The sequence below is a fragment of the Pseudophryne corroboree genome, chromosome 4 (assembly GCF_028390025.1).
Source record: "Pseudophryne corroboree isolate aPseCor3 chromosome 4, aPseCor3.hap2, whole genome shotgun sequence".
Classification (NCBI taxonomy): Eukaryota; Metazoa; Chordata; class Amphibia; order Anura; family Myobatrachidae; genus Pseudophryne; species Pseudophryne corroboree.
In genome coordinates this window covers 933,881,309-933,908,970 of record NC_086447.1, presented here as the reverse complement: position 1 = coordinate 933,908,970, position 27,662 = coordinate 933,881,309, and the positions used below count along the sequence as shown (strand labels likewise).

The 27,662-nt window shown below is 49.5% G+C and overlaps 1 protein-coding gene across 1 annotated transcript in view; it reads left to right on the top strand.

Moving 5' to 3' along the window:
* Positions 1 to 27,662, top strand: part of USH2A (usherin) — a 1,656,840-nt gene that overhangs the window by 1,172,316 nt on the left and 456,862 nt on the right. The window contains exons 45-46 of the mRNA XM_063919430.1: positions 19,755 to 19,877; positions 26,991 to 27,154. Of these exons, the coding sequence (XP_063775500.1) occupies positions 19,755 to 19,877; positions 26,991 to 27,154 (287 nt within the window). The remainder of the gene's footprint in view (positions 1 to 19,754; positions 19,878 to 26,990; positions 27,155 to 27,662) is intronic.

The following is a 27,662-nucleotide window of genomic DNA, read 5'->3' as shown; positions in this document are numbered from 1 at the left end:
CTTCTCCAGAGCCGAGAAACGCCCCGCACCTCGCCAATGAAAACGCGGAACTACCTCAGACCACACAATATGGACTCCTGGCCAGTGACAACGAATCGCCACCAAATCCGCCTTAATGGACAAAATTAAGTCGATGCCTTTAACTCGGCCCAAATCATTGCCGCCCAAATGCAGGACAATACAGCTTGGGCGACCCCAGCGTCGCTCACGGTGAAAAAGGAGACGCAACGAATCACCCCAAAGCATACCCCGAACACCTAACCAACGAAACTCTCTAGTCCCAAAAACGTCAGCTGCCCTAAGTGCCATAGGATGCCTTGCCGCCCAAAAAATATAAGAATGGCCAACCAGCCACACTTGCTCCTCAAAATCAACGACGGCTGAAAAAGAAAAACACTCTAACATCAGAAATTTGACCACAAACTTAGATAAATGCAATAAACATAAATGACCCAAATGAAGGAGAAAACTCAAAAAACCTCCCTTGGACCTTCAGAGAACAGCCAATTGAAATTAGGCCCCCTCGGAGGAAAATTTTAAAATTCACTTCACACCCTTGATTCCTGAACGGTAAGCGTTCAAAAACCGACGAGTAAACAAGTTTTTGGGTTTGCGCAACAGGCGCACCTAAATCCTATCAAAACGAACATAAGACTTATAGGAGGCAGACTTCCAACGGCCCAGCTCCCGAATAGCCGCCGGGGAGGAGCCCGTAGCCACGGCATGGGTTGCCGCCCCAATCCAAAAGGAATGGGTACCGAAGTCCGCCCCGCGCAAGCCTAGCGCCTCTAAACATTTCTTAAACACTGCAGCAAATTGGAACTTAGTCAGCGGGCCAGCGTGCGCGTGCACTAGCAACTGGTCGCCACCCGAAGGCCTCAACCGGAGATACTCCAGCGCCAGCCGCAGCGGGCAAACACTCGCATCCTCCCGGGCCTCCAAGGACACCCAGCGACCCCGACCTGTTTGATCTGTCTTGGACCGCACAATCCTACAGAGCAACAGGCCATCCTGCAGGCGCACATTCCCGTAAAGCATACCGGACTCACGAGATGACTTACTAACTCGCTCACTCTGAAAGCCCCAAAGAAAGCTAGGGCAAAAGCACAACTAAAAAGGGCCACCTCGAACTCCGAGGTCGCAATTCGAGGCAGCACACGCAGCAACTCCGTTAGAAGCTGCAAAGTCACGGGTCTACGGGAGTACGAGGGCGCTGGTCGCATCCTAGCCCATCCTTTTACGCGCTCTGGAAAGGACAAAAGACCCGGTGGGGTCCGTCATCCCGTGGAGCCGAGAGTGAAAGGAAATGCCCGCAAGGGCAGAAGACATGGCCGCTTTTGACCTACCCCTTTGATAACGCTCCCAAACAAAGGCCATCAAAACATCAGCCGGGGACTCACCTGCCACACCGTACCTACTTTGAAAGGCCGACCAATCACGCCAGGCCGCATCATACGCCCTGAGCGTGGAAGGAGCCAACTCACACCTGGCCAGAGAAGCTAACCCGGCTCGACAATCTGCCAGACAGAAGGCGGGCACGGTAAACCCTCCACCGCCGCACCCGGAACCAACGCCCGGAATTTATCAAACTGGAACCGAGACAATGCATCCGCAATTCCGTTGTCGATTCCGGGAACGTGACGGGCCCTGAAATTAATATTGTGCCACAAGCAAACTAGCACCAGATGACGTAAAAGCCGCAAAGCCTGTGGAGAAGAAGAACGCTGATTATTGATTCGATTCCGGGAATGTGACGGGCCCTGAAATTAATATTGTGCCACAAGCAAACTAGCACCAGATGACGTAAAAGCCGCAAAGCCTGTGGAGAAAAAGAACGCTGATTATTGATAGCGTGCACCACTCCCGAGATGTCCCGATTCGAGAACTGGCAGGCCCACAACTCCAGGGCAACTATGATCGGGAACAACTCCAGCAAAAGGAGGTTCTTGGTGAAACCCCGTGCCACCCAAGAGGACGGCCAAGCAGCAGCGCACCACGACCTGGCAAAAAATGCCCCAAAGCCATGACTGCCCGAGGCATCAGTGAACAACTGGAGCCAACTGTTGGAACAACAAGGGGGAGGCCACAAAACTTCCCTGTTGAAGGACACCAGGAAAGAAACCCAAACTCGCAAATCATCCCTGATCTCGCGGGAAAGGTACATGGTGTGATGCTGCCGGACCGTCCCCGCCGTGGCCCGTTCAAGTTTGCGACAGAAAACCCTACCCATGGGGATAATCCGGCACGCAAAGTTGAAGGAACCCAGCAACGACTGTACCTGCTTAAGCCGCACCCTGCGCTTGCCCAAACAATCATGAATTAAACCCAACATCTTATGCACTTTATCCTCGGGGAGGCGACAGCAACCCGCCACTGTGTCTATTTCAATTCCCAAATAGCTAAGACAACTGCAGGGGCCCTCACACTTGTCCATTGCGACGGGAACCCCCAAACTTTCGAACAAGGACCTGGCAACCGACAGAATATCGCCACAGACTGAACTGTCCCCTGGGCTCACAAAGAGAAAATCGTCCAGGTAGTGGGCCACCCCGTGTTGACCGGAGGCGGCCTGGACGCACCAATGCAAAAAAGTGCTAAATCTCTCAAAGTAGGCGCAGGAGACTGAACAACCCATGGGGAGACACCGATCCACGTAAAACTCTGTCCCCAATTTGAAACCCAGAAACCGCAGGGACTCAGGGGGCAGGGGAAGGAGCCGAAAAGCCAATTCCACGTCTAATTTTGCCAACAGGCCCGCATCAAGCGCAGAGCGTCATCAAAGGACTGATAACGCACCCTGCACACGGCCTCGGGAATGGAGTCATTAACCGAAACGCCAGGAGGATGCGACAAGTGCTGTATCAGGCGGAACTTACCCGGGGGCCTTCTTGGGCACCACCCCAACGGGGGAGATGCACAAGGAGGGCAGAGGGGGAAAAGCGTAGGGCCCACACATGCGCCCCAAGCCGATCTCCACTTCCACCTTCCGCTAGACCTCGTGCGGGAACTCGCGAGCCCATTTCAAATTCCAGCGCGCCACCACGTGCACCGAATCCGAAATGGGCAGGCGAAAACCATGACTAAAACCCTCCAACAGGAATAACGCTGCCGACTTGTCGGGGTATAAACTAAACCAGCAACGCAATTCGGGAACCTGAATAGGGGAGGGGGCCTTACTTACCAACTCCCCCGGCCTCGGCAGGAGCAGAGGTCTTACCGCTCGCCGCCGAGGTGCAGTCCTTGGCCGGGTGACCGGCCCCCGCACAACTTGCACGAGTGACGAAAACGTCAATTTACGCCCCTGGTGCATTTTCCTTTGTTTTAGGCAAAACACTTGCCTTTCCCCAAGGAGCGGGAAACCGCACCACCAGTCGCCACGGGCTTGTGGACCGTGATGTCCGAAGTGGGCTTGACCTGTTGCGTGACCTCCAACCAAACCTCGACATCCTTAAAACCCGCGGGCAGAATGGGGTTACCATCCTGATTACGACGGAATTTCTCGTTGTAATCCCGCCAAGCGGAGCCCTTGGATTTCAAGTACTGTACATGTCATGCACCAGAAAGAGATATTTAACCAAATTGGGATACTCTGTGGGCCGCGATTCGGTGTAGCAAGCCGTGAAAACCAAGAAACCCCGCAAACCACTGGTGAAAATTACGGAAAGCACTCTCCCCAATGCCCCCCGGTTTCTTAGCTGCGTCAAAAGCCTGCCGCATCTCATCCGTAAGGGTGAAGACGTCAACGTACTTCCCCTTCCTGATTTTTTCCCGCAGCTGCTTGTGAACCCCCCTTGTCACGGCCGTATTGGCGCAGTGCATCATCTCCGTATAACGGGGGGGTCAGAGGGAACCGTCGCCGCCGGCGCTGCCTCCTTACGCGATTCCTTAGCCACGCGTTCGCAATAAGTCTAGCCAGTTTACGCGGGCGCTGCAGAGAACCTGAAGAAACACTACTAGAAGAGGAAGTGCTAGAAGAACAATGAGAATGAATATCATGCTCACCAGCGCTTGAAGGCCCCGGAATAGCATCATCCGCTTCAACCGTCTCCGGTTGTGGTGGAACATCTCCTCTCGGTGCCGCAGCCGCAGCCCCCTCCGACCTCCGGCCCCTCCGAGACGAAGTCCCGGAAATCGCCATCACCTGAGCGGAGGAAACATAAGGGACAACAGGCGCAGGAGAAAACAGCGCATCAACAGGCAGGGGTGGAACAGGCGGGAGCGGGGGCAAAGCACATTCGCTCAGCGGAGGGGGGCCTGCGGGCATCGGCATACGCGCACGCAGGGGGGGTTTCCGAGTACCTAGAAACCCCCCTGGCCGCCGATCCATCAGTGCTGCTGTCCGTTTTTTTTAGCATTTATTTTTAATTAGCAGCAGCAGCTCTCTTTTCCTTACACCAGTGGTTTCCAAACGTTTTTGAATCACGGCGCCCTAGAATATCAGAATTTTTTTCACGGCAACCCTAGGCCAAAAATTTCTTATTGAGAAATTTAGAAAGAAATATTACATTAAGTAGATCGCGCTTATATGTCCTCCTTAGGGTCAGCTGTGTGGTGAGGGACAAGATTTGCTTCTGTTTGGCCACATATTTTATGACTGGCAGCCACCAGCACTGGTTTTGCCTATTATCTTGACCATGAATAATTTGAATTGGTCCTAGACCACCAACCCAGGGCACCCCTGCAAGTGTCCCGAGGCACCCCAGGGAGCCACGGCACACAGTTTGGGAACCTCTGCCTTACACTGTCCGAGTGACAGTGAGAACCTGGCTGCCTGTAGGGGGAGCTGCAGCGGAAGCGCACGGGACCGCTCCGCTCTCTGCTGGCTTCGGCTCCCAGTGTGTGTGACTCTGCAGAAGCAAGGTGTGTGTCTCACATTCTGTATGTGTGTGGGATCATGGATGGAGGGGTAGTTTATAATAAATTGTACTGCAGCAGTTTGTGAGTAGCCATGTATGTGTATAAGGTGCGGGGGTGAGGAGGGGGGTGTTGTGTTTACTGTTAATGGGTGTGTACATGGCTCTGTACATGGATACTATGTGAGTAACTAAGTATGTATGATGTGTGCATGTATAGTGTGTGTGTATGAATGCTGTGTGCATTTATTCTGTGTGTGTGTTTTTATGTATGCTGTGTGCATTTATTCTGTGTGTGTGTTTTTATGTATGCTGTGTGCATTTATTCTGTGTGTGTGTTTTTATGTATGCTGTGTGCATTTATTCTGTGTGTGTGTTTTTATGTATGCTGTGTGCATGTATAGTGTGTGTGTATGTATGCTGTGTGCATTTATTCTGTGTGTGTGTTTTTATGTATGCTGTGTGCATTTATTCTGTGTGTGTTTTTATGTATGCTGTGTGCATGCCTGTGTACTATGGCCCTCATTCCGAGTCGTTCGCTCGTTCTTTTTTTTCGCATCGCAGTGAAAATCAGCTTAGAGCGCATGCGCAATGTTCGCACTGCGACTGCGCTAAGTAATTCTGCTATGAAGAAAGGATCTTTACTCACGGCTTTTTGTTCGCACCGGCGAACGTAGTGTGATTGACAGGAAATGGGTGTTACTGGGCGGAAACACGGCGTTTTATGGGCGTGTGGCTGAAAACGCTACCGTTTCCGGAAAAAACGCATGAGTGGCCGGAGAAACGGGGGAGTGTCTGGGCGAACGCTGGGAGTGTTTGTGACGTCAAACCAGGAACGACAAGCACTGAACTGATCGCACAGGCAGAGTAAGTGTGGAGCTACTCTAAAACTGCTAAGTTTTTTTTGTTCGCAATATTGCGTAAACTTCGTTCGCACTTTTAAGATGCTAAGATACACTCCCAGTAGGCGTAGACTAAGCGTGTGTAACTCTGCTAAATTCGCCTTGCGACCGATCAACTCGGAATGAGGGCCAATGTGTGCATGTATAGTGTGTGTGTGTGTGTGTGTATGCATGCATGCTGTGTGCATCTATTTTGTGTATGTAAGTATGCCTGTGTGCATGTATACTATGTATGTATGTATGTATGCATGCTGTGAGTATGTATGCATGCATGTGTACTGTGTATGCTGTGTGCATGTATACTGTGTGTGTGTGTGTGTGTGTGTGTGTGTGTGTGTGTGTATACTGTGTGCATGTATAGTGTGTGTGTACGTATGTATCCTGTGTGCATGTATACTGTGTATATGTATGCTACTGTACAGTATGTGTTTGTGTGTGTATGTACAATATGCCTATGTACAGATGTGCGGTATGTAATATTATTTATATATATATATATATATATATATATATAATGTACACAGGTCGAGCAGTGTGCTGGCTACTCAATTACACACACACGTACGGAAACCCCCCTGTGAAAATCCTGCGTTTGCCACTGATCGGCGGGAGAGGACCCCCCAAGGAGGAAGACGCAACGGCGGAGGGGAAAGGAGCCCTGACCCCCGGCGCTCCACCAACGGCGTAGGCAGGAAGCCACGCGGGAGGTGAAAGGCACCCCGCCGACCCGGGGAATCCTGACGAAACAGTATGGAACGGAGGAGGAACGGGGGGTGGCTGCCAAAAGGGTTCGTCCCAGCCGGGGAGGACCCGAAATACAAGTCCGCAAAGGCAGGGGGCGGATAGCAACCCGAGGGCCGCCGACTGACCACGTGGGCCGGACGCTTGCGGCCAGATTGGCAAAATACGGTGAAAAGTGCGGTGCGGAGGAAACCGGGAGGCCCGTGAAAGGCGGCCCGGAGGACACGGGAAACGCTTGCGCAACTGGATAGGGAAGGCCACCGGGGAAAAACCGTCTCCCGGCAAAACCGTGCGGCGCGGAAAACGACAGCGGAGGGCCAGGCAGGTGGAACACAGCAGCAATGGACGACTGCGTCGACACCAGCTGCACCGCCCCCACCGGGCCGGGGGGAAACGCCTGGAGCCCAACGCCCGGGGACGCCGCCGCGTGCCGAAACCCAGCGGGTGATCAGGAACCCAGCGGATAACCCACCGCTGAGAGATCCCCAGCCGGGGACCCCAGCGCCGACACCATCCGCGGGGCCTCCGACGCGGCACTCCGAAAAATCTCCCCCCTCCCTAACGCGCTGAGGCCAGCCCTAACGGCCCCATCCCCAACAAATGAAACGGCAGAAAATGGCTTCCCCCGCAGAGGGGAGCCCGTCCGCTGCAGCCCTGGCCGGCGGCATACAGGGCACGGGAGACCCCTGAACAACCACAGTAATAAACCCCACCTGCAGGTGCCGTCCTCCCTCACCCCCCGTAGCCCGCTCGCGGCCGCCAGGCCCCACGTGGGCGCCCGCGCCGCTGACCGCAGCCGCCGGTGGGGGGGAAGGGGAGACACATTAGCTCCGGCCGTGCCAGGCGAGGGAGCCGCCAGGCGCACAGCAGTCGCCGGGGACACCCGCGTCCTGGCAGAGGCCTTCCTCGCAGCTGTCAGGAATCGACTTACCAGGCTGACATCCGTCCGCCGCTGCGGACTCCGTCCTGGCTCCCTGCGGTCACCGGTCGCCTATGCCCCTGCCGTGGGTCGTCATCTGGATCCTGGGGGCACTGCTGAGACAGCAGGCGTGTAGCGCGCCGCGTCCCCGCTGGGCCGCGGCGTGGGCGCCGCCATGACAGTCTGCAATAGCCAGTATGCTGCGGCCAATCCGGTGCGTGGCCGCACCCACCTTTCCTGCATTCATCCAATCCCTGCGTACCATGGGGTATATAGGAGGCTACAGGTACAGCTCACAGGCATCCTGGACTTTGTGTCTATCTGCGACCTACATGAAAGGATCGGTTCCTGTCTCTCCTGAGTTCCTGGTTCTCTGCTAAGAACATTATACTCCTGGTTACTCTGCATTCTCCCGTGGAACTTCAAGGCTCAGCAATACCTGCAACCTGCATAAGGCTTCACACTCATCACCACCTTGTGTGCTTCAGCCTGCAGTTGAAGACAAACTCCAGGTGCGTTCATTTCCTCCACCTGTGACACAGCTTGCTGCTGCCAGTGCCCATCACCTGCACTGTGAGTCGGTCTCCTGCTTATGCTCAGGTTTGCCATATCATCTACTGCCTAGTTTCCCGTTTTAACCCTGCACTGGTTTCCAAGCCAGAACCATTCCATAAGACATTCTGCTCTTCTGATTTATATTCTGGATATTATTTCTCAAATTCATTTATCATTCATTTGCCATAGACTTTCAGATTCATTACTGAGTGATTGACTTTTTTCACCTGTTATTATTATTTCTGCTGCAATAACTGTTATACATCTGCCTAATAAAAATACCTTTGCGCTCATGCGCAGGAACGTTATTCAACCTCCTCGTTTCCTTCCTTCCACCTCCACTGACCCACTAGCGCCCCCTCCGGGGACACAGACCGAACACAATCTGACAGTAAGTCCAGGATCGATGGACTCGGATGGTGGACGGAGTGTGGGGTCAGAGGCCTTGCAAGATCTGGTCTCCCGTCTGGATGGTCAAGAGGTTGCGCAGCAGCAGATGCTTCACTTTCTACAAGGGATGTCCTCCCGATTGGATACACTGCAGCAATCCCTGCCCAGTGTACTTTCACCTACTGTTCCAGTTACTCCAGCACCTGCCAGTGCTGTAAATTCTTCTACGTCGGCTGCATCAGTTCCAGTATCACGCCTGCACCTGCCCGTGCCGAGCAAATATGATGGCAGTCCTAAACTATGTCGCGGCTTTCTCAATCAGTGTGAAATACAGTTTGAGTTATTGCCACATAACTTTCCCACACCAAGGTCCAAGGTTGCCTACATCATTTCCTTACTCTCTGGTTCTGCTCTGAGTTGGGTGTCTCCTCTGTGGGAACGTGCTGACCCTCTGATCAACAACTACTCAGACTTCGTGTCAACCTTTAGACGGATCTTTGACGAACCTGGTCGAGCAACATCAGCTTCGGCAGACCTGATCCAACTTCGTCAAGGTAACCGAAGCATGGGACAATATGTCATCCAGTTCCAGACGTTGGCTGCAGAGATCCAGTGGAACAACCAAGCTCTGGTAGCAGCCTTCTGGCACGGACTTTCGGATCGGATCAAGGACGAATTGACAACCCGTGACATTCCTGTTCAACTGCCTGATTTGATCTCCCTATGTATTAAGCTGGACTCTCGCATCCGCGAACGCAATAATGAACGCGCTCGGAGTGAGTCTCGCAGACCAAGGTACATACCTCCTGTACAGTTCCAGTCTCCCTCTTCTGACGAGCCTATGCAGATTAATAGGTCCCGCCTATCTCCTGAAGAGCGGGCAAGAAGAATACGGGAGAGGCTCTGCCTGTACTGTACTGCTGTGGATGGTAGTAGAATCTCTAAGGGGAACATTTCACATCAAACTACCCCAGTGGTTCTGGGAGTTGGATTTCTTCATTCAGAACTGATCAAGTTCCTGGTCATCCCTCAGGCCACCCAGGAGATTGTCTTGGGCATGCCTTGGCTCCAGCTACATAACCCACAGTTCAACTGGACAACGTTGCAGCTTACCTCATGGGGTTCACATTGTCACCAATCCTGCTTAGCCCAAGTGTGTCCCATTAAATCAACCGAAGTAAAGTCACAGCTAAGTCTTCCAGCAGTTTATCAAGACTTCGCAGACGTCTTCTGTGAAAAGGCTGCTGATATTCTGCCGCCCCATAGGGAATGGGATTGTCCCATCGATCTCCTTCCTGGCAAGAAGCCACCTAGGGGGCGCACCTACCCTTTATCTGTTCCTGAAACAGAGGCGATGAGTAATTACATCAGAGAGAATCTCCAGAAAGGATTCATCCGTCCGTCATCATCACCCGCTGGTGCAGGTTTCTTCTTTGTCAAAAAGAAGGATGGAGGACTGCGCCCATGCATTGACTATCGGGGTCTCAATGACATTACCATCAAGAATAGTTATCCTTTACCACTCATTACCGAACTTTTTGATAGAGTTAAGGGGGCCCGCATTTTCACCAAGTTAGATCTCCGCGGTGCCTATAATCTCATCAGAATCCGGAGTGGTGACGAGTGGAAAACAGCTTTCAACACTCGAGATGGCCATTATGAATACCTGGTAATGCCATTTGGGTTGAGTAATGCTCCAGCGGTATTCCAACACTTTGTGAATGAAATTTTTCGAGATGTGCTGTATAAATACCTCGTTGTCTACCTAGATGATATTCTTATCTTTTCTCAAGACCTTCCATCTCATCGCCTACAAGTCTGTGAAGTTCTCCGACGTCTTCGTGAGAATCGTCTCTACGGGAAACTATCTAAATGCACCTTTGAAGTTCCCTCTATACCCTTTCTGGGTTATATAATCTCCGGATCGGATCTTCAGATGGACCCGACGAAATTGGAAGCCATTGCCAACTGGTCCATTCCAACTTCCCTCAAAGCTATCCAGCGGTTCCTGGGTTTCGCCAACTACTATAGAAAATTTATTCGAGGATTCTCCACTCTCATCGCTCCTATTACCAACCTGACTCGGAAAGGGGCAGATCATTCCAACTGGTCAGAAGAAGCCTTGGCAGCCTTCCGGAAAATCAAGCTAGCCTTTATGTCTGCTCCAGTGCTGTCACAGCCAGATGTCGACAGACCATTCGAGTTGGAGGTGGACGCCTCTACAGTTGGGGTAGGTGCTGTTCTCTCCCAGAAGGGATCTGATGGGAAAGTCCACCCGTGTGGATTCTATTCTCGCAAGTTTCTTCCTGCAGAAGCTAACTATTCCGTGGGAGATCAAGAGTTACTGGCAATCAAGCTGGCTCTCGAGGAATGGAGATATCTCCTAGAAGGGGCCAAACATCCGTTTAACATCTTCACGGATCATAAGAACTTGCTTTATTTAAAAGCAGCCCAGTGCCTTAACCCTCGCCAGTCCAGGTGGGCTATGTTTTTCTCACGTTTTAATTTTAAGCTTCATTTCCGCCCAGGTTCACAGAATGTGAAAGCCGATGCATTATCCCGATCCATGGAATCTGAAGAAGGAACATCTGACTCTGTGCCACATTCCATCCTGAGTCCCGTGGTTTTCGCTGCCTCTCAAGTCTCCCCAGCTCCTCCTCCTGGTAAGACTTTTGTTTCCTCAGAGCTCCGTCCCAAGTTGCTATCTTGGGCCCATCAGTCCAAGTTCACTGGTCATCCTGGTGTCCTGAAGACATTCAAGTTCCTTTCCGCATCATATTGGTGGCCAAAGATGAAAATGGACATCCAGGATTTCGTGGCATCCTGTCCTAAATGTGTGCAGCACAAGACTCCTCGTCAGTCACCAGCAGGTCAGTTACAACCCTTGTCTGTCCCTAGTCGTCCTTGGTCTCATCTGTCCATGGATTTTATCACTGACCTTCCATCTTCTCAGGGACATAATACCATTTGGGTTGTAGTGGACAGATTCACCAAGATGGCTCATTTCGTTCCCCTCCAGGGTCTCCCTTCTGCCCCGAAACTTGCCCAAATCTTCATACAGGAGATTTTCCGCTTACATGGTTTACCCTCTGAAATAATATCTGATCGGGGGGTACAGTTTGTAGCGAGGTTTTGGAGGGCCCTCTGTTCTGCCATGCAGGTAAAATTGAAATTCTCGTCATCATACCATCCTCAGACGAATGGGCAGACAGAGAGAGTCAATCAAGAACTTGAGACTTTTTTAAGGTTATATGTGTCATCTTCCCAGGATGATTGGTTCAATCTGCTCCCGTGGGCCGAGTTTGCCCATAACTTTCGATATCATACTGCCACTGATACGACACCATTCTTTGCAGTTTATGGGCAACATCCCCGTGTACCTGAATTCCAAGAGCTTCCTCATATGGATGTTCCAGCTGCCACTTCTGCACTAACTCAGTTTTCAACCATTTGGAAAAAGATTCACGTTTCCCTCAAAAAAGCCTCCAGTCGATATAAGATCTTTGCCGACCGCAAGAGACGTGCGGTTCCCTATTTGAAACCTGGGGATCGAGTTTGGTTATCAACCCGCAACCTTCGTCTCAGGGTTCCTTCCATGAAGTTTGCACCACGCTTCATTGGTCCTTACCCTATTGAGAGTGTCATCAACCCAGTGGCTTACAAGTTGAAATTACCATCTTCACTTCGTATACCTAATGCCTTTCACATTTCTCTCCTCAGACCTTTAGTTCTAAACCGCTTTCAGAATACTCTTCCAGCAGGTCCCAAGATCCGAACTCAGCGGGGCGTGGAATTTGAGATCAACAAGATTCTGGACTCCCGTTGCCGGTATGGACGTCTCCAGTACCTGGTCGATTGGTGCGGTTATGGCCCAGAGGAGAGAAGCTGGGTGAATTCATCTGATGTCCATGCTCCTAGGTTGGTCCGTGTTTTCCACAGCACTCATCCCTCCAAACCACGTGGGTGTTCGGTGTCCACCCCTAAAGGAGGGGGTACTGTCAGGAATCGACTTACCAGGCTGACATCCGTCCGCCGCTGCGGACTCCGTCCTGGCTCCCTGCGGTCACCGGTCGCCTATGCCCCTGCCGTGGGTCGTCATCTGGATCCTGGGGGCACTGCTGAGACAGCAGGCGTGTAGCGCGCCGCGTCCCCGCTGGGCCGCGGCGTGGGCGCCGCCATGACAGTCTGCAATAGCCAGTATGCTGCGGCCAATCCGGTGCGTGGCCGCACCCACCTTTCCTGCATTCATCCAATCCCTGCGTACCATGGGGTATATAGGAGGCTACAGGTACAGCTCACAGGCATCCTGGACTTTGTGTCTATCTGCGACCTACATGAAAGGATCGGTTCCTGTCTCTCCTGAGTTCCTGGTTCTCTGCTAAGAACATTATACTCCTGGTTACTCTGCATTCTCCCGTGGAACTTCAAGGCTCAGCAATACCTGCAACCTGCATAAGGCTTCACACTCATCACCACCTTGTGTGCTTCAGCCTGCAGTTGAAGACAAACTCCAGGTGCGTTCATTTCCTCCACCTGTGACACAGCTTGCTGCTGCCAGTGCCCATCACCTGCACTGTGAGTCGGTCTCCTGCTTATGCTCAGGTTTGCCATATCATCTACTGCCTAGTTTCCCGTTTTAACCCTGCACTGGTTTCCAAGCCAGAACCATTCCATAAGACATTCTGCTCTTCTGATTTATATTCTGGATATTATTTCTCAAATTCATTTATCATTCATTTGCCATAGACTTTCAGATTCATTACTGAGTGATTGACTTTTTTCACCTGTTATTATTATTTCTGCTGCAATAACTGTTATACATCTGCCTAATAAAAATACCTTTGCGCTCATGCGCAGGAACGTTATTCAACCTCCTCGTTTCCTTCCTTCCACCTCCACTGACCCACTAGCGCCCCCTCCGGGGACACAGACCGAACACAATCTGACAGCAGCAGCACGGGCAGCAATATACTCAGCCTTCCTGGGCCATACAATAATGGCAAGAGGAAGTCTGAGGCACATGACTATGCATTATATAGTATCCTGAGACCAACCCCTAAAACCTTGACGGACAGCCCTATGATCCTATAGGAATAAACAACCGAAAACCATGATCTACCTAGCAACTGCTTAGTCATAAAACAACCAATCACAAAAAATTGGGCTCTTATATGGCCTCAGGCTTATGCAGCCTTCAGCTAATCTAATTGTGGGGCTAGGATCTTTTCCCTTATTTCTGTTGTAAGGGTAGTGGTCTGCGCCGTCTCCCTTTTATTACATGCTGAACACCGCTGGTGTCGCGTCACTGCCGTGACATCGCTCGTTGCCGATTTTTGGCAATGGAGCGATTAAGGCAAAAATACGCATGCGCATGGTATGCATCGCGCATGCGCTAAGTATTTTAGCACAAAACTTAGTAGATTTACTCACGACCAAACGAAGATTTTTTATTGCTGGAGTGATCAGAGTGTGATTGACAGGAAGTGGCTGTTTCTGGGCGGAAACTGACCGTTTTCTGGGAGTGTGCGGAAAAACGCAGGCGTGACAGGATAAAACGCAGGAGTGGCTGGGGAAATGGGGGAGTGGCTGGCCGATTGCAGGGCGTGTATGTGACGTCAAACCAGGAACTAAACGGACTGAGCTGATCGCAATCTGTGAGTAGGTCTGGAGCTACTCAGAAACTGCAAGGAATTATTTAGTAGCAATTCTGCTAATCTTTCGTTCGCTATTCTGCTAAACTAAGATACACTCCGAGAGGGCGGCGGCCTAGCGTGTGCAATGCTGCTAAAAGCAGCTAGCGAGCGAACAACTCGGAATGAGGGCCCAAGTGCGCTACTGTGGGTGTGTTTTCTCTGTCTCTCCTCCATAGGAAAAGGATGTGCCTCTGAGCGTCCTGCCTCATACTGGAGACTGTGTCACATACCGGAGACTGTATCACACACCGGAGACTGTATCACACACTGGAGACTGTATCACACACTGGAGACTGTATGGAGACTGTATTATATACCGGAGACTGTACCACACACCGGAGACTGTATCACACACTGGAGACTGTATGGAGACTGTATCACATACCGGAGACTGTATCACACACCGGAGACTATATGGAGACTGTATCACATACCGGAGACTGTATCACACACCGGAGACTATGGGGACTGTATCACATACCGGAGACTGTATTATATACCGGAGACTGTATCAGACACCGGGTGACTATATGGAGACTGTATCACACACTGGAGTCTGTATCACACACTGGAGACTGTATGGAGACTGTATTATATACCGGAGACTGTATCACACACCGGAGACTGTATGGAGACTATCACATACCGGAGACTGTATCACACACCGGAGACTATATGGAGACTGTATCACATACCGGAGACTGTATCACACACCGGAGACTATGGGGACTGTATCACATACCGGAGACTGTATCACACACCGGAGACTATGGGGACTGTATCACGTACCGGAGACTGTATTATATACCGGAGACTGTATCAGACACCGGGTGACTATATGGAGACTGTATCACACACTGGAGTCTGTATCACACACTGGAGACTGTATGGAGACTGTATTATATACCGGAGACTGTACCACACACCGGAGACTGTATGGAGACTGTATCACATACCGGAGACTATATGGAGACTGTATCACATACCGGAGACTGTATCACACACCGGAGACTATGGGGACCGTATCACATACCGGAGACTGTATTATATACCGGAGACTGTATCACACACCGGGTGACTATATGGAGACTGTATCACATACCGGAGACTGTATCACACACCGGAGACTATGGAGACTGTATCACATACCGGAGACTGTATTATATACCGGAGACTGTATCACACCGGAGACTTATCACACACCGGAGACTATATGGAGACTGTATCACATACCGGAGACTGTATCACACCGGAGACTGTATGGAGACTGTATCACATACCGGAGACTGTATCACACACCGGAAACTGTATCACACACCGTAGACTATATGGAGACTGTATCATACACCGGAGACTGTATCACTTATCAGAGACTGTATCACACACCGGAGACTGTATCACACACCAGACACTGTATCACATACCGGAGACTCTATCACACACCGGAGACTGTATCACATACCGGAGACTTTATCACACACCGGAGATTGTATCACACACCAGACACTGTATCACATACCGGAGACTGTATCACACACACCAGACACTGTTTCACATACCGGAGACTATATCACACTCTGGAACTGTATCACACACCGGAGATTGTATCACACACAGGAGACTGTATAACACACCAGACACTGTATCACACACCGGAGACTTTATCACACACCGGAGATTGGATCACACACCAGACACTGTATCACATACCGGAGACTGTATCACACCAGAGACTCTGCTACACAGCAGAGGTACTACCATCTCATTGTGTCACCACTGGTTACTATTAGAGGGTCACCCTCTGTATGTATATACAGGTGTGTGCTACACACACCACCTGCATTATCCCTGTGAGCTCCCGGCGGGATCTGTCTCTTACTACTGTATTTCCTTACCTGCATTATCCCTTTGTTGTTATCTGCCGGGTGATAAACCAATCAGCGGACTGACCTCCATCGCACTCCGCTGTCACCTATCAACACCACAGGTCCGGCCAATACAGTAGTTTCCTCTCTTATGGAGATGTTCCAGCACAGAGAAACAATGGGGGTCATTCAGAGTTGTTCGCTCGTTGCCAATGTTCGCAATGGAGCGATTAAGGCAAAAATGCGCACGGTACGCAGTGCGCATGCGCTAAGTATTTTAGCACAAAACTTAGTAGATTTACTCACAACCAAATGAAGATTTTTCATCGTTGAAGTGATCGTAGTGTGATTGACAGGAAGTGGGTGTTTCTGGGCGGAAACTGACCGATTTCTGGGAGTGTGCGGAAAAACGCAGGCGTGACAGGATAAAACGCAGCAGTGGCTGGAGAAACAGGGGAGTGGCTGGCCGAACGCTGGGCGTGTTTGTTACGTCAAACCAGGAACGAAATGATAACTTATCTTAATCACCTTACCGGTAAGGTGATTAAGATAAGATATCATTTGCACTGTAGGTTAGACCATGTGATTTATATCCTCAAGTGTCCTTGCGGACTCGTCTATGTTGGTTTGACGACACGGCCATTCCGGGACCGGATGGCCAATCATCGATCCTCTATACACACTGCATTAACCACAGGTAAAACTGACAAACCGGTTGCTAGGCATTTCTTGGCAGCGAAACATCAAGTTGCCAGTTTGAAATGCAAATTAATAGACTGGATTCCTCCATGCCCGACTGGTGGCGATCGGTCCCTAATGTTGAAGGGACGGGAAAGTTATTGGATACATCAGTTGGACACGGTCGCACCCAGAGGGCTCAATGAGTCCAATCCATTTAATGTTTTTCTTTAATAACTATCAGGGATAGTATACTTTGCCCTAATAGTAACATCTTACCCTGGTTTAGGACCTTTAATGCATTTGATGTGTTTGGTAGTTTAATTTATGCACTACAATAATATACAATGTCATCCCTTGCATGATGAAACATATTGTAATCTATGTCTATTGTGATGTTGTTACTTACTTACGAAGTAAGTGTCCACACCAGTGGCCTAGTGGCAAAAGCAGTAACTGTCCTGATAGGTTCATCATATATTGCCCCCATTATTGTGACGTCCACCCGTGTAAACTCTCTCCCAGGCCTAGGCATCCGATCTTAGCTATTTAGACCATTTATACATAGATGGTTTGAATACATTATGTATTACCTAATGGTCTATATGCATTTATTTGCATATAGATAGGTGTCCTTTACACCATTTGTCATGGGTTTCATCGTTTTTATGTTTATATATTTTGCGCATTTGAAAGTTGTTTTGTTGTGGTTTAATGGTGTGGAACGCATGCCACGCCCCTTTTGTTATTTGTGGAACGCACACCCCACCTTTCTAGTCTCGTCCACCCTCATGACGTTTTGGCAGCATCAAACTGTCCCCCTTATGCACCTCTCACTGCTGAGCCTGTGTGGTGGGTGAATTGAGTCGCCCACACACTTAGGCTGAATGTCCGGTGTCTATGTGCAGACACCTGCGTGGCCACTGTTGATTCTTTCGTTCCTACCAGCCGGGTGGAACGCATATCCGGCCGGTGGAACGCAAGTAGTTCAGGTCCGGGGGGGGGCGGCACCAGCGACCCGTTAGACTGCCGAGGTATGTGCGGCCTCTGGCCAGCCGGCTTGAGGGGATTGTGGACGCGCCGCCCGGCGGTGTGTGCCGAGCGCGGGGCGCGGACGTCCTTAGTGCATTTCTTTACCTATGGCAGGATGGGTTTCTGTGTTGCTCCCGGGACTTTCCGATTACTTCCGGTCCGGGACACTTAAATAGTGGTCCTCGTGCTGACACTGGACGAGCTACTCTTTTCCTGATACATGTAAGTAATGGTTAGAATTTTTGAGTGTGACATAGTGACTTGCAGGTGATGTATTTAGATGCTTATTTTCTTTTTGTGTTATTGGTTATACAGCACTCTATGTCTCCTTACTGCCCTGTAGCTGCATCCAAGTAGCAGCGTTTGTATGATCAGGTATGTCCTGTGTGACACCTCAATGACCTTTGGTTGGCTGGTTATTTGGTCTGGTTTATGTGATTTTTTGCTTTATTTGATGCCGCAGAGACGTGACGAGCACCGTCTGTATTTATGACCCTTATTTTGGTGATTGTACCTGCTACCCCTCTTATTCATCATACATGATGATGGAACTGATTTTAGGTGAGTTCTTCATACATTATGACTTGTAGGTGGTGACACTATAGGTGGAGGTGGTGCATTTCCCTATAGCAGTTGTCCCCGTCACATATTCCTTTCTTAGGTGATGGGCTGAGCTGCTATTATGGTTATATTTAGATTGCCCGTGTTCTTTCCAAGTGTTAGCTGGATGTCATATGGCCTGGGAGGCTGAGTCCCCTAATATGTGTATTTGTCTCTGTTTTTGTTCTAGACACATTATTAATCTATGACGAATGATGTCAATATAACTACGATGTGTTACTGGTCTTGAGAAAGGTTCGTTAACGAACCGAAACGTCGACAATAATGCTTTTGACAACCTCAATAAAAAGTATTTTTTATGTATGTACTATTTTATACAAGCGTGAGTGCACCCTCCACTTCATGGAAACACTGCTATTCGAGTAGACCGACTGGGTTTATTGGGAGCACCTGTGGCACGTTGGACACCATGAGATGAGAGTGCAGGATCTTTGTGTATATATACATATATATATATATATATATATATATATATATATATACCACACACACACACACACGGTGATTCAAAAGTTGCAGTACACTCTTTTGTTTCAAAAACTGCAGGAAATGGGAAAAACTGAATACTCCAGTAAGGTATGGGTTTAGATGGCCTATCTTTTAGAGTGTGTAGCGAACATGGGTGCTTTCTTGAAATCAGCCATCTTGAATCTAAGTCAGTTTTTTCAAATGGAAAGGGGGTCGTGTAACATATCAAACAACATCAGAATTTGCTGAAAAGTATATTGCTGCAACAGATGTGAAATAGCAGCTATGGTTCAAAAGTTACAACATATATTTTGTTTTAAATTATTAGCATTGCATATTTTTATTATAAGTGAAGAGCCCCTGTAATTTATATTTTTATAATGCATGTAAATCATACTTTGGTTGTTTGATTTTATACCCGTTCACATCCCAATGTGCCTGATCATTTTGGCTGTATCCAATTTATATCCAAAGTGAGTAACACTTCTCTTTGAGGAACAGAACACGGGAGCAGTTTACACATCACGAAGATATATTATTACATAACAATAAAAGTCATTGGTGTAAACTTTCTGTAGAGATACAGTAAGAATTCAAACAATTCATTATTGCATACATACTGTAGTATTAAAATGTCAAAACAGCTCTCAGAGAAGAAATAAAATGTTTCTAATATCCCTATTTTGTATATAAATCCAGAATACAATATGATAAGAATCAGAATTTCAGCCTAACAATTATTAACCATGCTTTTATTTTTATAATCTTAGATTAAAATACCGTAATCGCCAACGCACATAGAGAAATTGAGATACAGAGTGAGGTTTGATGCGCGCCGGTGAATGCAGCGCCCACTATAAAAGCCTCTCTATGTGTTAATGTTCTTTCCCCCCTCAGCCGAATAAGTTTGGAAACCTCGGCGTGTTTATCTGAGCAATTTTGCAGCTGTAAAAACAAAATAATGTTTGAAAACCCCTGTTTTTGTTTAATAATATTAGTGGAGATAATCCGGGCGCTCTGCTTGTCTTTTGTGTTAGATATGAACTCCTGAGACGCACAATCCTGCAACCACTTGCATCAAATCCCCCTGAAGATTTAAATCTGTGGCAGAATATTTACTCAGGAACTCGGTGGTTCTATGAAGATAAGGCTCTTAGCAGGTAAGATTACAAAACGGTGGAAAAAACAATTGCTGACATTTTTAATAGTGCGCGTTGTCTGCACAGAACACAATTTCCGAGCAGCGCTCTGTAGCAGAATAATGTCATCATTTCTCCATTGTGAAACAGGACAAGTGAAATTTATCTCCGAATAGACTAGGATACTTCAAAAAGAAAACGCAAAAAACATTTTGACATCCTGTTTATATTTCACTGAGACGCACAGACATGCACAGTATGCGCGAGATCGCACGATGATGCACTTTTATGGGTAGGAAATGCGCAGTTTGCGCTTGCATTCTTCTTGGATTGCCGACAGTTGCCTAGCAAATACGTATATTGCTTTGTGGTTATTGCGTGTAATCAGTTTAGGGGAAAACAAATTACGCATCAGCATGTGCGAGATGCGGCTACACTGATTGCGAGCCGGACACAGAAAAGCGGCATGCGTACTTCCTTATGCAAATGCCGGAATCCACCCGTGTATGATAAAGATCTGCGGCCACCGTTTCTATATCCGCGGCCACACCTGTAATCATTAGTATCTGACTTGCACCTCTATGCTGGGTACAAAGGTCTATCTGAAACTGGCGTCCAATCTGCGTCCGTGCACTGCAAAACTGCAGCTGGCTTATATGCTCAAGACACTCCCATGTCACTTGTCCAAGATGGATCAGTCCCGTGCATTGCACTGGAGCAGCACAGCAACGCCAATTGCACTGAATTGACGCTCAATCAACAAATCGATCAGTCCATACGTGCTTGTGTATGCAGCGACTGTGTGACAATATGTAAATGCCGCAGCCGCCTGGATTTGCAGCGAGTCCCAGCGGCTGCGTAGGACGCGTTAGCACTTCTGAGTAACTCTAGGGCTGCGCAGTAAATGAGGTGACAGAAACTGCGGGATCACAGTTGCTGGTCAGACACACTTCCGGAAATGATCCTGTGTGCCAGTGTGTGTGATCATACACATGCCCTACATATCATGCCTCCTGTGTGCCAGTGTGTGTGATCATACACATGCCCTACATATCATGCCTCCTGTGTGCCAGTGTGTGTGATCATACACGTGCCCTACACATCATGCCTCCTGTGTGCCAGTGTGTGTGATCATACACATGCCCTACACATCATGCCTCCTGTGTGCCAGTGTGTGTGATAATACATGATATTGTTCTATGTCGCCTGTTGCTGCGCGTGACCGCGCCTGTCTGACCATGCGTTTCATTTTAGTATGTCTGACCAGTTACTACACCTACTGTCAGGGTGCACAGGAATCTGGGGTATCGCGTGCCGTGGAGCTGCGCTGCCCCCGGCTGTCAGGAATGAGCACATACAGGCAGCATGTGCCGCACCAGCTGAACGTAATAACATGTAAATGTCTTCCGCAATCTCTTTTCTCTGACGTCCTAGTGGATGCTGGGTACTCCGTAAGGACCATGGGGAATAGACGGGCTCCGCAGGAGACTGGGCACTTCTTTAAAGAAAAGATTAGGTACTACATCTGGTGTGCACTGGCTCCTCCCTCTATGCCCCTCCTCCAGACCTCAGTTAGAATCTGTGCCCGGCCTGAGCTGGATGCACTTAGTGGGCTCTCCTGAGTTCACTAAAAAGAAAAGTATTTGTTAGGTTTTTTATTTTCAGTGAGATCTGCTGGCAACAGACTCACTGCTACGTGGGACTTAGGGGAGAGAAGCAAACCTACCTGCTTGCAGCTAGCTTGTGCTTCTAGGCTACTGGACACCATTAGCTCCAGAGGGATCGAACACAGGGCCCGACCTCGATCGTCCGTTCCCGGAGCCGCGCCGCCGTCCCTCTTGCAGAGCCAGAAGACGGAAGAAACCGGAGGAAATCGGCGGCTGAAGACTTCGGTCTTCAATAAGGTAGCGCACAGCACTGCAGCTGTGCGCCATTGCTCCCACAGCACACCACACGCTCCGGTCACTGGTGGGTGCAGGGCACTGGGGGGGGCGGGGCGCCCTGGGCTGCAATTAATATACCTTTTGGCAATAAAAAGCACATAATACAGTGTTTAACACTGTATATGTGCAGAAACCCCCGCCATTAACGTTATAAAAAGCGGGAGAAGCCCGCCGTTGAAGGGGCGGGGCTATCTCCCTCAGCACAGCCAGCGCCATTTTCTCTTCACAGCTCCGCTGGAAGGACGCTCCCCAGGCTCTCCCCTGCAGTATACACTACAGAAAGGGTAAAAAAGAGAGGGGGGGCACATAAATTTAGGCGCACATTGTGATATAAGCAGCTATAGGGGGAAAATTCACTTTGTGTATAGTGTATATCCCTCTGTTATATAGCGCTCTGGTGTGTGCTGGCATACTCTCTCTCTCTGTCTCCCCAAAGGACTTTGTGGGGTCCTGTCCTCAGTCAGAGCATTCCCTGTGTGTGTGTGCGGTGTGTCGGTACGGCTGTGTCGACATGTTTGATGAGGACGCTTTCGTGGAGGCGGAGCAGGTGCCGATAAGTGTGATGTTGCCCCCTGCGGGGCCGACACCTGAGTGGATGGATATGTGGAAGGTATTAACCGACAGTGTAAACTCCTTGCATAAAAGGTTTGATGACGCAGCTTTGGGACAGCCGGCATCTCAGCCCGCGCCTGCCCAGGCATCTCAGAGGCCGTCAGGGGCTCAAAAACGCCCGCTACCTCAGATGGCAGACACAGATGTCGACACGGAGTCTGACTCCAGTGTCGACGAGGATGAGACAAATATACAATCCACTAGGGCCATCCGATGCATGATTACGGCAATGAAAAATGTGTTGCACATTTCTGACATTAACCCGGTTACCACAAAAAAGGGTATTATGTTTGGGGAGAAAAAGCAGCCAGTGACTTTTCCCCCATCTGATGAGTTAAATGAATTGTGTGAAGAAGCGTGGGGTTCCCCAGATAAGAAACTAGTAATTTCTAAGCGGTTACTAATGGCGTACCCTTTCCCGCCAACGGATAGGTTACGCTGGGAGACATCCCCTAAGGTGGACAAGGCGCTCACACGCTTATCAAAAAAGGTGGCACTGCCTTCTCAGGATACGGCCGCCTTAAAGGAGCCTGCAGATAGTAAGCAGGAGGCTATCCTGAAGTCTGTGTATACACACTCAGGTACTATACTGAGACCTGCTATTGCTTCAGCATGGATGTGTAGTGCTGCAGCAGCGTGGTCTGATTCCCTGTCTTATAACATTGATTCCCTTGACAGGGACACTATATTGCTAACCATAGAGCATATTAAAGACGTAGTCTTATATATGAGAGATGCACAGAGGGACATTTGCCGGCTGGCATCTAGAATTAATGCAATGTCCATTTCTGCCAGGAGAGTATTATGGACTCGGCAGTGGACAGGTGATGCTGATTCTAAAAGGCACATGGAAATTTTGCCTTATAAGGGTGAGGAATTGTTTGGGGACGGTCTTTCGGACCTTGTATCCACAGCAACAGCTGAGAAGTCAACTTTTTTACCTCAGGTTCCCTCACAGCCTAAGAAAGCAACGTATTATCAAGTACAGTCCTTTCGGCCTCAGAAAGGCAAGCGGGTTAGAGGCGCGTCCTTTCTGCCCAGAGGCAGGGGTAGAGGGAAAAAGCTGCACCATACAGCCAGTTCCCAAGAACAAAAATCCTCCCCTGCTTCCACTAAGTCCACCGCATGACGCTGGGGCTCCACATGTGGAGCCAGGTGCGGTGGGGGCCCGTCTCCGGAACTTCAGCGACCAGTGGGTTCGCTCACAGGTGGATCTCTGGGTTCTACAAGTGGTATCTCAGGGATACAAGCTGGAGTTCGAGACGTCTCCCCCTCGCCGTTACCTCAAATCAGCCTTGCCAGCTACTCCCCAGGACAGGGAGGTAGTACTGGCGGCAATTCACAAGCTGTACCTCCAGCAGGTGATAATCAAAGTTCCCCTCCTTCAACAGGGACGGGGTTACTATTCCACAATGTTTGTGGTACCGAAACCAGACGGTTCGGTGAGACCCATTCTAAATTTAAAATCCTTGAACACTTATATAAGGAAGTTCAAGTTCAAAATGGAATCGCGCAGGGCGGTTATTGCAAGCCTGGAAGAGGGGGATTACATGGTATCACTGGACATCAAGGATGCTTACCTACATGTCCCCATTTACCCACCTCACCAGGTGTACCTCCATTTTGTGGTACAGGACTGCCATTACCAATTCCAGACGTTGCCGTTTGGTCTGTCCACGGCACCGAGGGTATTTACCAAAGTAATGGCCGAAATGATGATACTCCTTCGGAAGAAGGGAGTTATAATTATCCCGTACTTGGACGATCTCCATATAAAGGCGTGGTCCAGGGAGCAGTTGTTGGTCAGAGTAGCACTATCTCAGGAAGTGCTACAACAGCACGGCTGGATTCTGAATATCCCAAAGTCGCAGCTGGTTCCTACGACGCGTCTGCTGTTCCTGGGTATGATTCTGGACACAGAACAGAAGAAGGTGTTTCTCCCGGAGGAGAAGGCCAAGGAGTTGTCATCTCTGGTCAGAGACCTCCTAAAACCAAAACAGGTGTCGGTGCATCACTGCACGCGAGTCCTGGGAAAGATGGTAGCTTCTTACGAGGCAATTCCATTCGGCAGGTTCCATGCAAGGATCTTTCAGTGGGATCTGTTAGACAAGTGGTCCGGATCGCATCTTCAGATGCATCGGCTGATCACCCTGTCCCCGAGGGCCAGGGTGTCTCTGCTGTGGTGGCTGCAGAGTACTCATCTTCTCGAGGGCCGCAGATTCGGCATACAGGACTGGGTCCTGGTGACCACGGATGCAAGCCTCCGAGGTTGGGGGGCAGTCACTCAGGGAAGAAACTTCCAAGGACAATGGTCGAGTCAGGAGGCTTCCCTACACATAAATATTCTGGAACTAAGGGCCATTTACAATGCCCTAAGTCAGGCAAAACCCCTGCTTCAAAACCAGCCGGTGCTGATTCAGTCAGACAACATCACGGCGGTCGCCCATGTAAACCGACAGGGCGGCACAAGAAGCAGGATGGCGATGGCAGAAGCCACAAGGATTCTCCGATGGGCGGAAAATCACGTGATAGCACTGTCAGCAGTGTTCATTCTGGGAGTGGACAACTGGGGAGCAGACTTCCTCAGCAGGCACGACCTCCACCCGGGAGAGTGGGGACTTCATCCAGAAGTCTTCCAGCTGATTGTAAATCGTTGGGAAAGGCCACAGGTGGACATGATGGCGTCCCGCCTCAACAAAAAGCTAAAAAGATATTGCGCCAGGTCAAGGGACCCTCAGGCGATAGCTGTGGACGCTCTAGTGACACCGTGGGTTTACCAGTCGGTTTATGTGTTCCCACCTCTTCCTCTCATACCAAAGGTACTGAGGATAATAAGAAAGAGAGGGGTAAGAACTATACTCATCGTTCCGGATTGGCCAAGAAGTACCCGGAACTACAAGAAATGATCTCAGAGGACCCTTGGCCTCTGCCGCTCCGACAGGACCTGCTACAGCAGGGGCCCTGTCTGTTCCAAGACTTACCGCGGCTGCGTTTGACGGCATGGCGGTTGAACGCCGGATCCTGATGGAAAAGGGCATTCCGGTTGAAGTCATTCCTACGCTGATAAAAGCTAGGAAGGATGTGACAGCAAAACATTATCACCGCATATGACGAAAATATGTTGCTTGGTGTGAGGCTATGAAGGCCCCAACAGAAGAATTTCAGCTGGGTCGATTTCTGCACTTCCTACAGTCAGGAGTGACTATGGGCCTAAAATTGGGATCCATTAAAGTCCAGATTTCGGCCCTGTCTATTTTCTTCAAAAAGAACTGGCTTCAATGCCTGAGGTTCAGACGTTTGTTAAGGGGGTGCTGCATATTCAGCCCCCTTTTGTGCCTCCAGTGGCACCTTGGGATCTCAACGTTGTGTTGGATTTCCTAAAATCACATTGGTTTGAGCCACTTCAGACCGTGGAGTTGAAATATCTCACGTGGAAAGTGGTCATGCTTTTGGCCTTGGCTTCGGCTAGGCGTGTGTTAGAATTGGTGGCTTTGTCATGTAAAAGCCCCTATCTGATCTTCCATATGGACAGGGCAGAATTGAGGACTCGTCCCCAATTTCTCCCTAAGGTGGTATCAGCGTTTCATTTTTTGAACCAACCTATTGTGGTGCCTGCGGCTACTCGGGACTTGGAGGCTTCCAAGTTACTGGATGTAGTCCGGGCCCTGAAAATCTATGTTTCCAGGACGGCTAGAGTCAGAAAAACTGACTCGCTGTTTATCCTGCATGCACCCAACAAGCTGGGTGCTCCTGCTTCTAAGCAGACTATTGCTCGCTGGATCTGTAGCACGATTCAACTTGCACATTCTGCGGCTGGACTGCCGCATCCTAAATCAGTCAAAGCCCATTCCACGAGGAAGGTGGGCTCTTCTTGGGCGGCTGCCCGAGGGGTCTCGGCTTTACAACTTTGCCGAGCTGCTACCTGGTCGGGATCAAACACGTTTGCAAAATTTAACAAGTTTGATACCCTGGCTGAGAAGGACCTTGAGTTTGCTCATTCGGTGCTGCAGAGTCATCCGCACTCTCCCGCCCGTTTGGGAGCTTTGGTATAATCCCCATGGTCCTTACGGAGTACCCAGCATCCACTAGGACGTCAGAGAAAATAAGATTTTACTCACCGGTAAATCTATTTCTCATAGTCCGTAGTGGATGCTGGGAGCCCGTCCCAAGTGCGGAATTCTGCAATACTTGTATATAGTTATTGCTTAACTATAGGGTTTTTTGTTCTGAGCCATCAGTTTAATGAGGCTCAGTTGTTGTTCATACTGTTAACTGGGTATAGTTATCACGAGTTGTACGGTGTGATTGGTGTGGCTGGTATGAGTCTTACCCTGGATTCCAAATCCTTTCCTTGTAATGTCAGCTCTTCCAGGCACAGTTTCCCTAACTGAGGTCTGGAGGAGGGGCATAGAGGGAGGAGCCAGTGCACACCAGATGTAGTACCTAATCTTTTCTTTAAAGAAGTGCCCAGTCTCCTGCGGAGCCCGTCTATTCCCCATGGTCCTTACGGAGTACCCAGCATCCACTACGGACTACGAGAAATAGATTTACCGGTGAGTAAAATCTTATTATCTCTAAGGTACACATCCTATGAGTACAGACTGATTGTACACAATGCGGTGGGACATACGCCTGGTACAGACGTGATTGCAACAACACTTCCGGGAGCGCCTGTAAGAGGAAGTCATCTCACCGCCCACGCTGTCAGCCACACCGCCATCGAGGCTTCATGGTCCAGACCCAGTAGGTGCTTCATCATTGTTTTAGCTACAGCACATAATTGTGCACTATTCAGTATGTTGTGGGTGCAAATATATCTATTCAGAATGTTTGGGTAAAAAATATAATAATGCCACATATAAATGAAAAAAGTTTTAATAAGAAATATACAATACCGTACAGCATAGGCCCTAATGTACAGCTGATATGCCTGAGGACATCGTCATTCACCGACATACCACCATGGCAAGCAATGCAGCATATGACAATATACTGTATCATGTAGATATACCTTTACATCTGCCTGTGTGTATGGGCGATCCGCCGACTGTAACATACGCCGACTCAGGAGCCGCTGACATTGACGTCACTCCTGCTTCCTGTGTACTCTGTGTGGAATACTTACCATATTGTTCAGTCAGTCGGTTGTCCGGAAGGCAGATCCTTCACTTACTATTATCACAAAGTAAACCCACGCAAGCACGGGGAGAATATACAAACTCCACACAGTTAGGGCCATGGTGGGAATGGA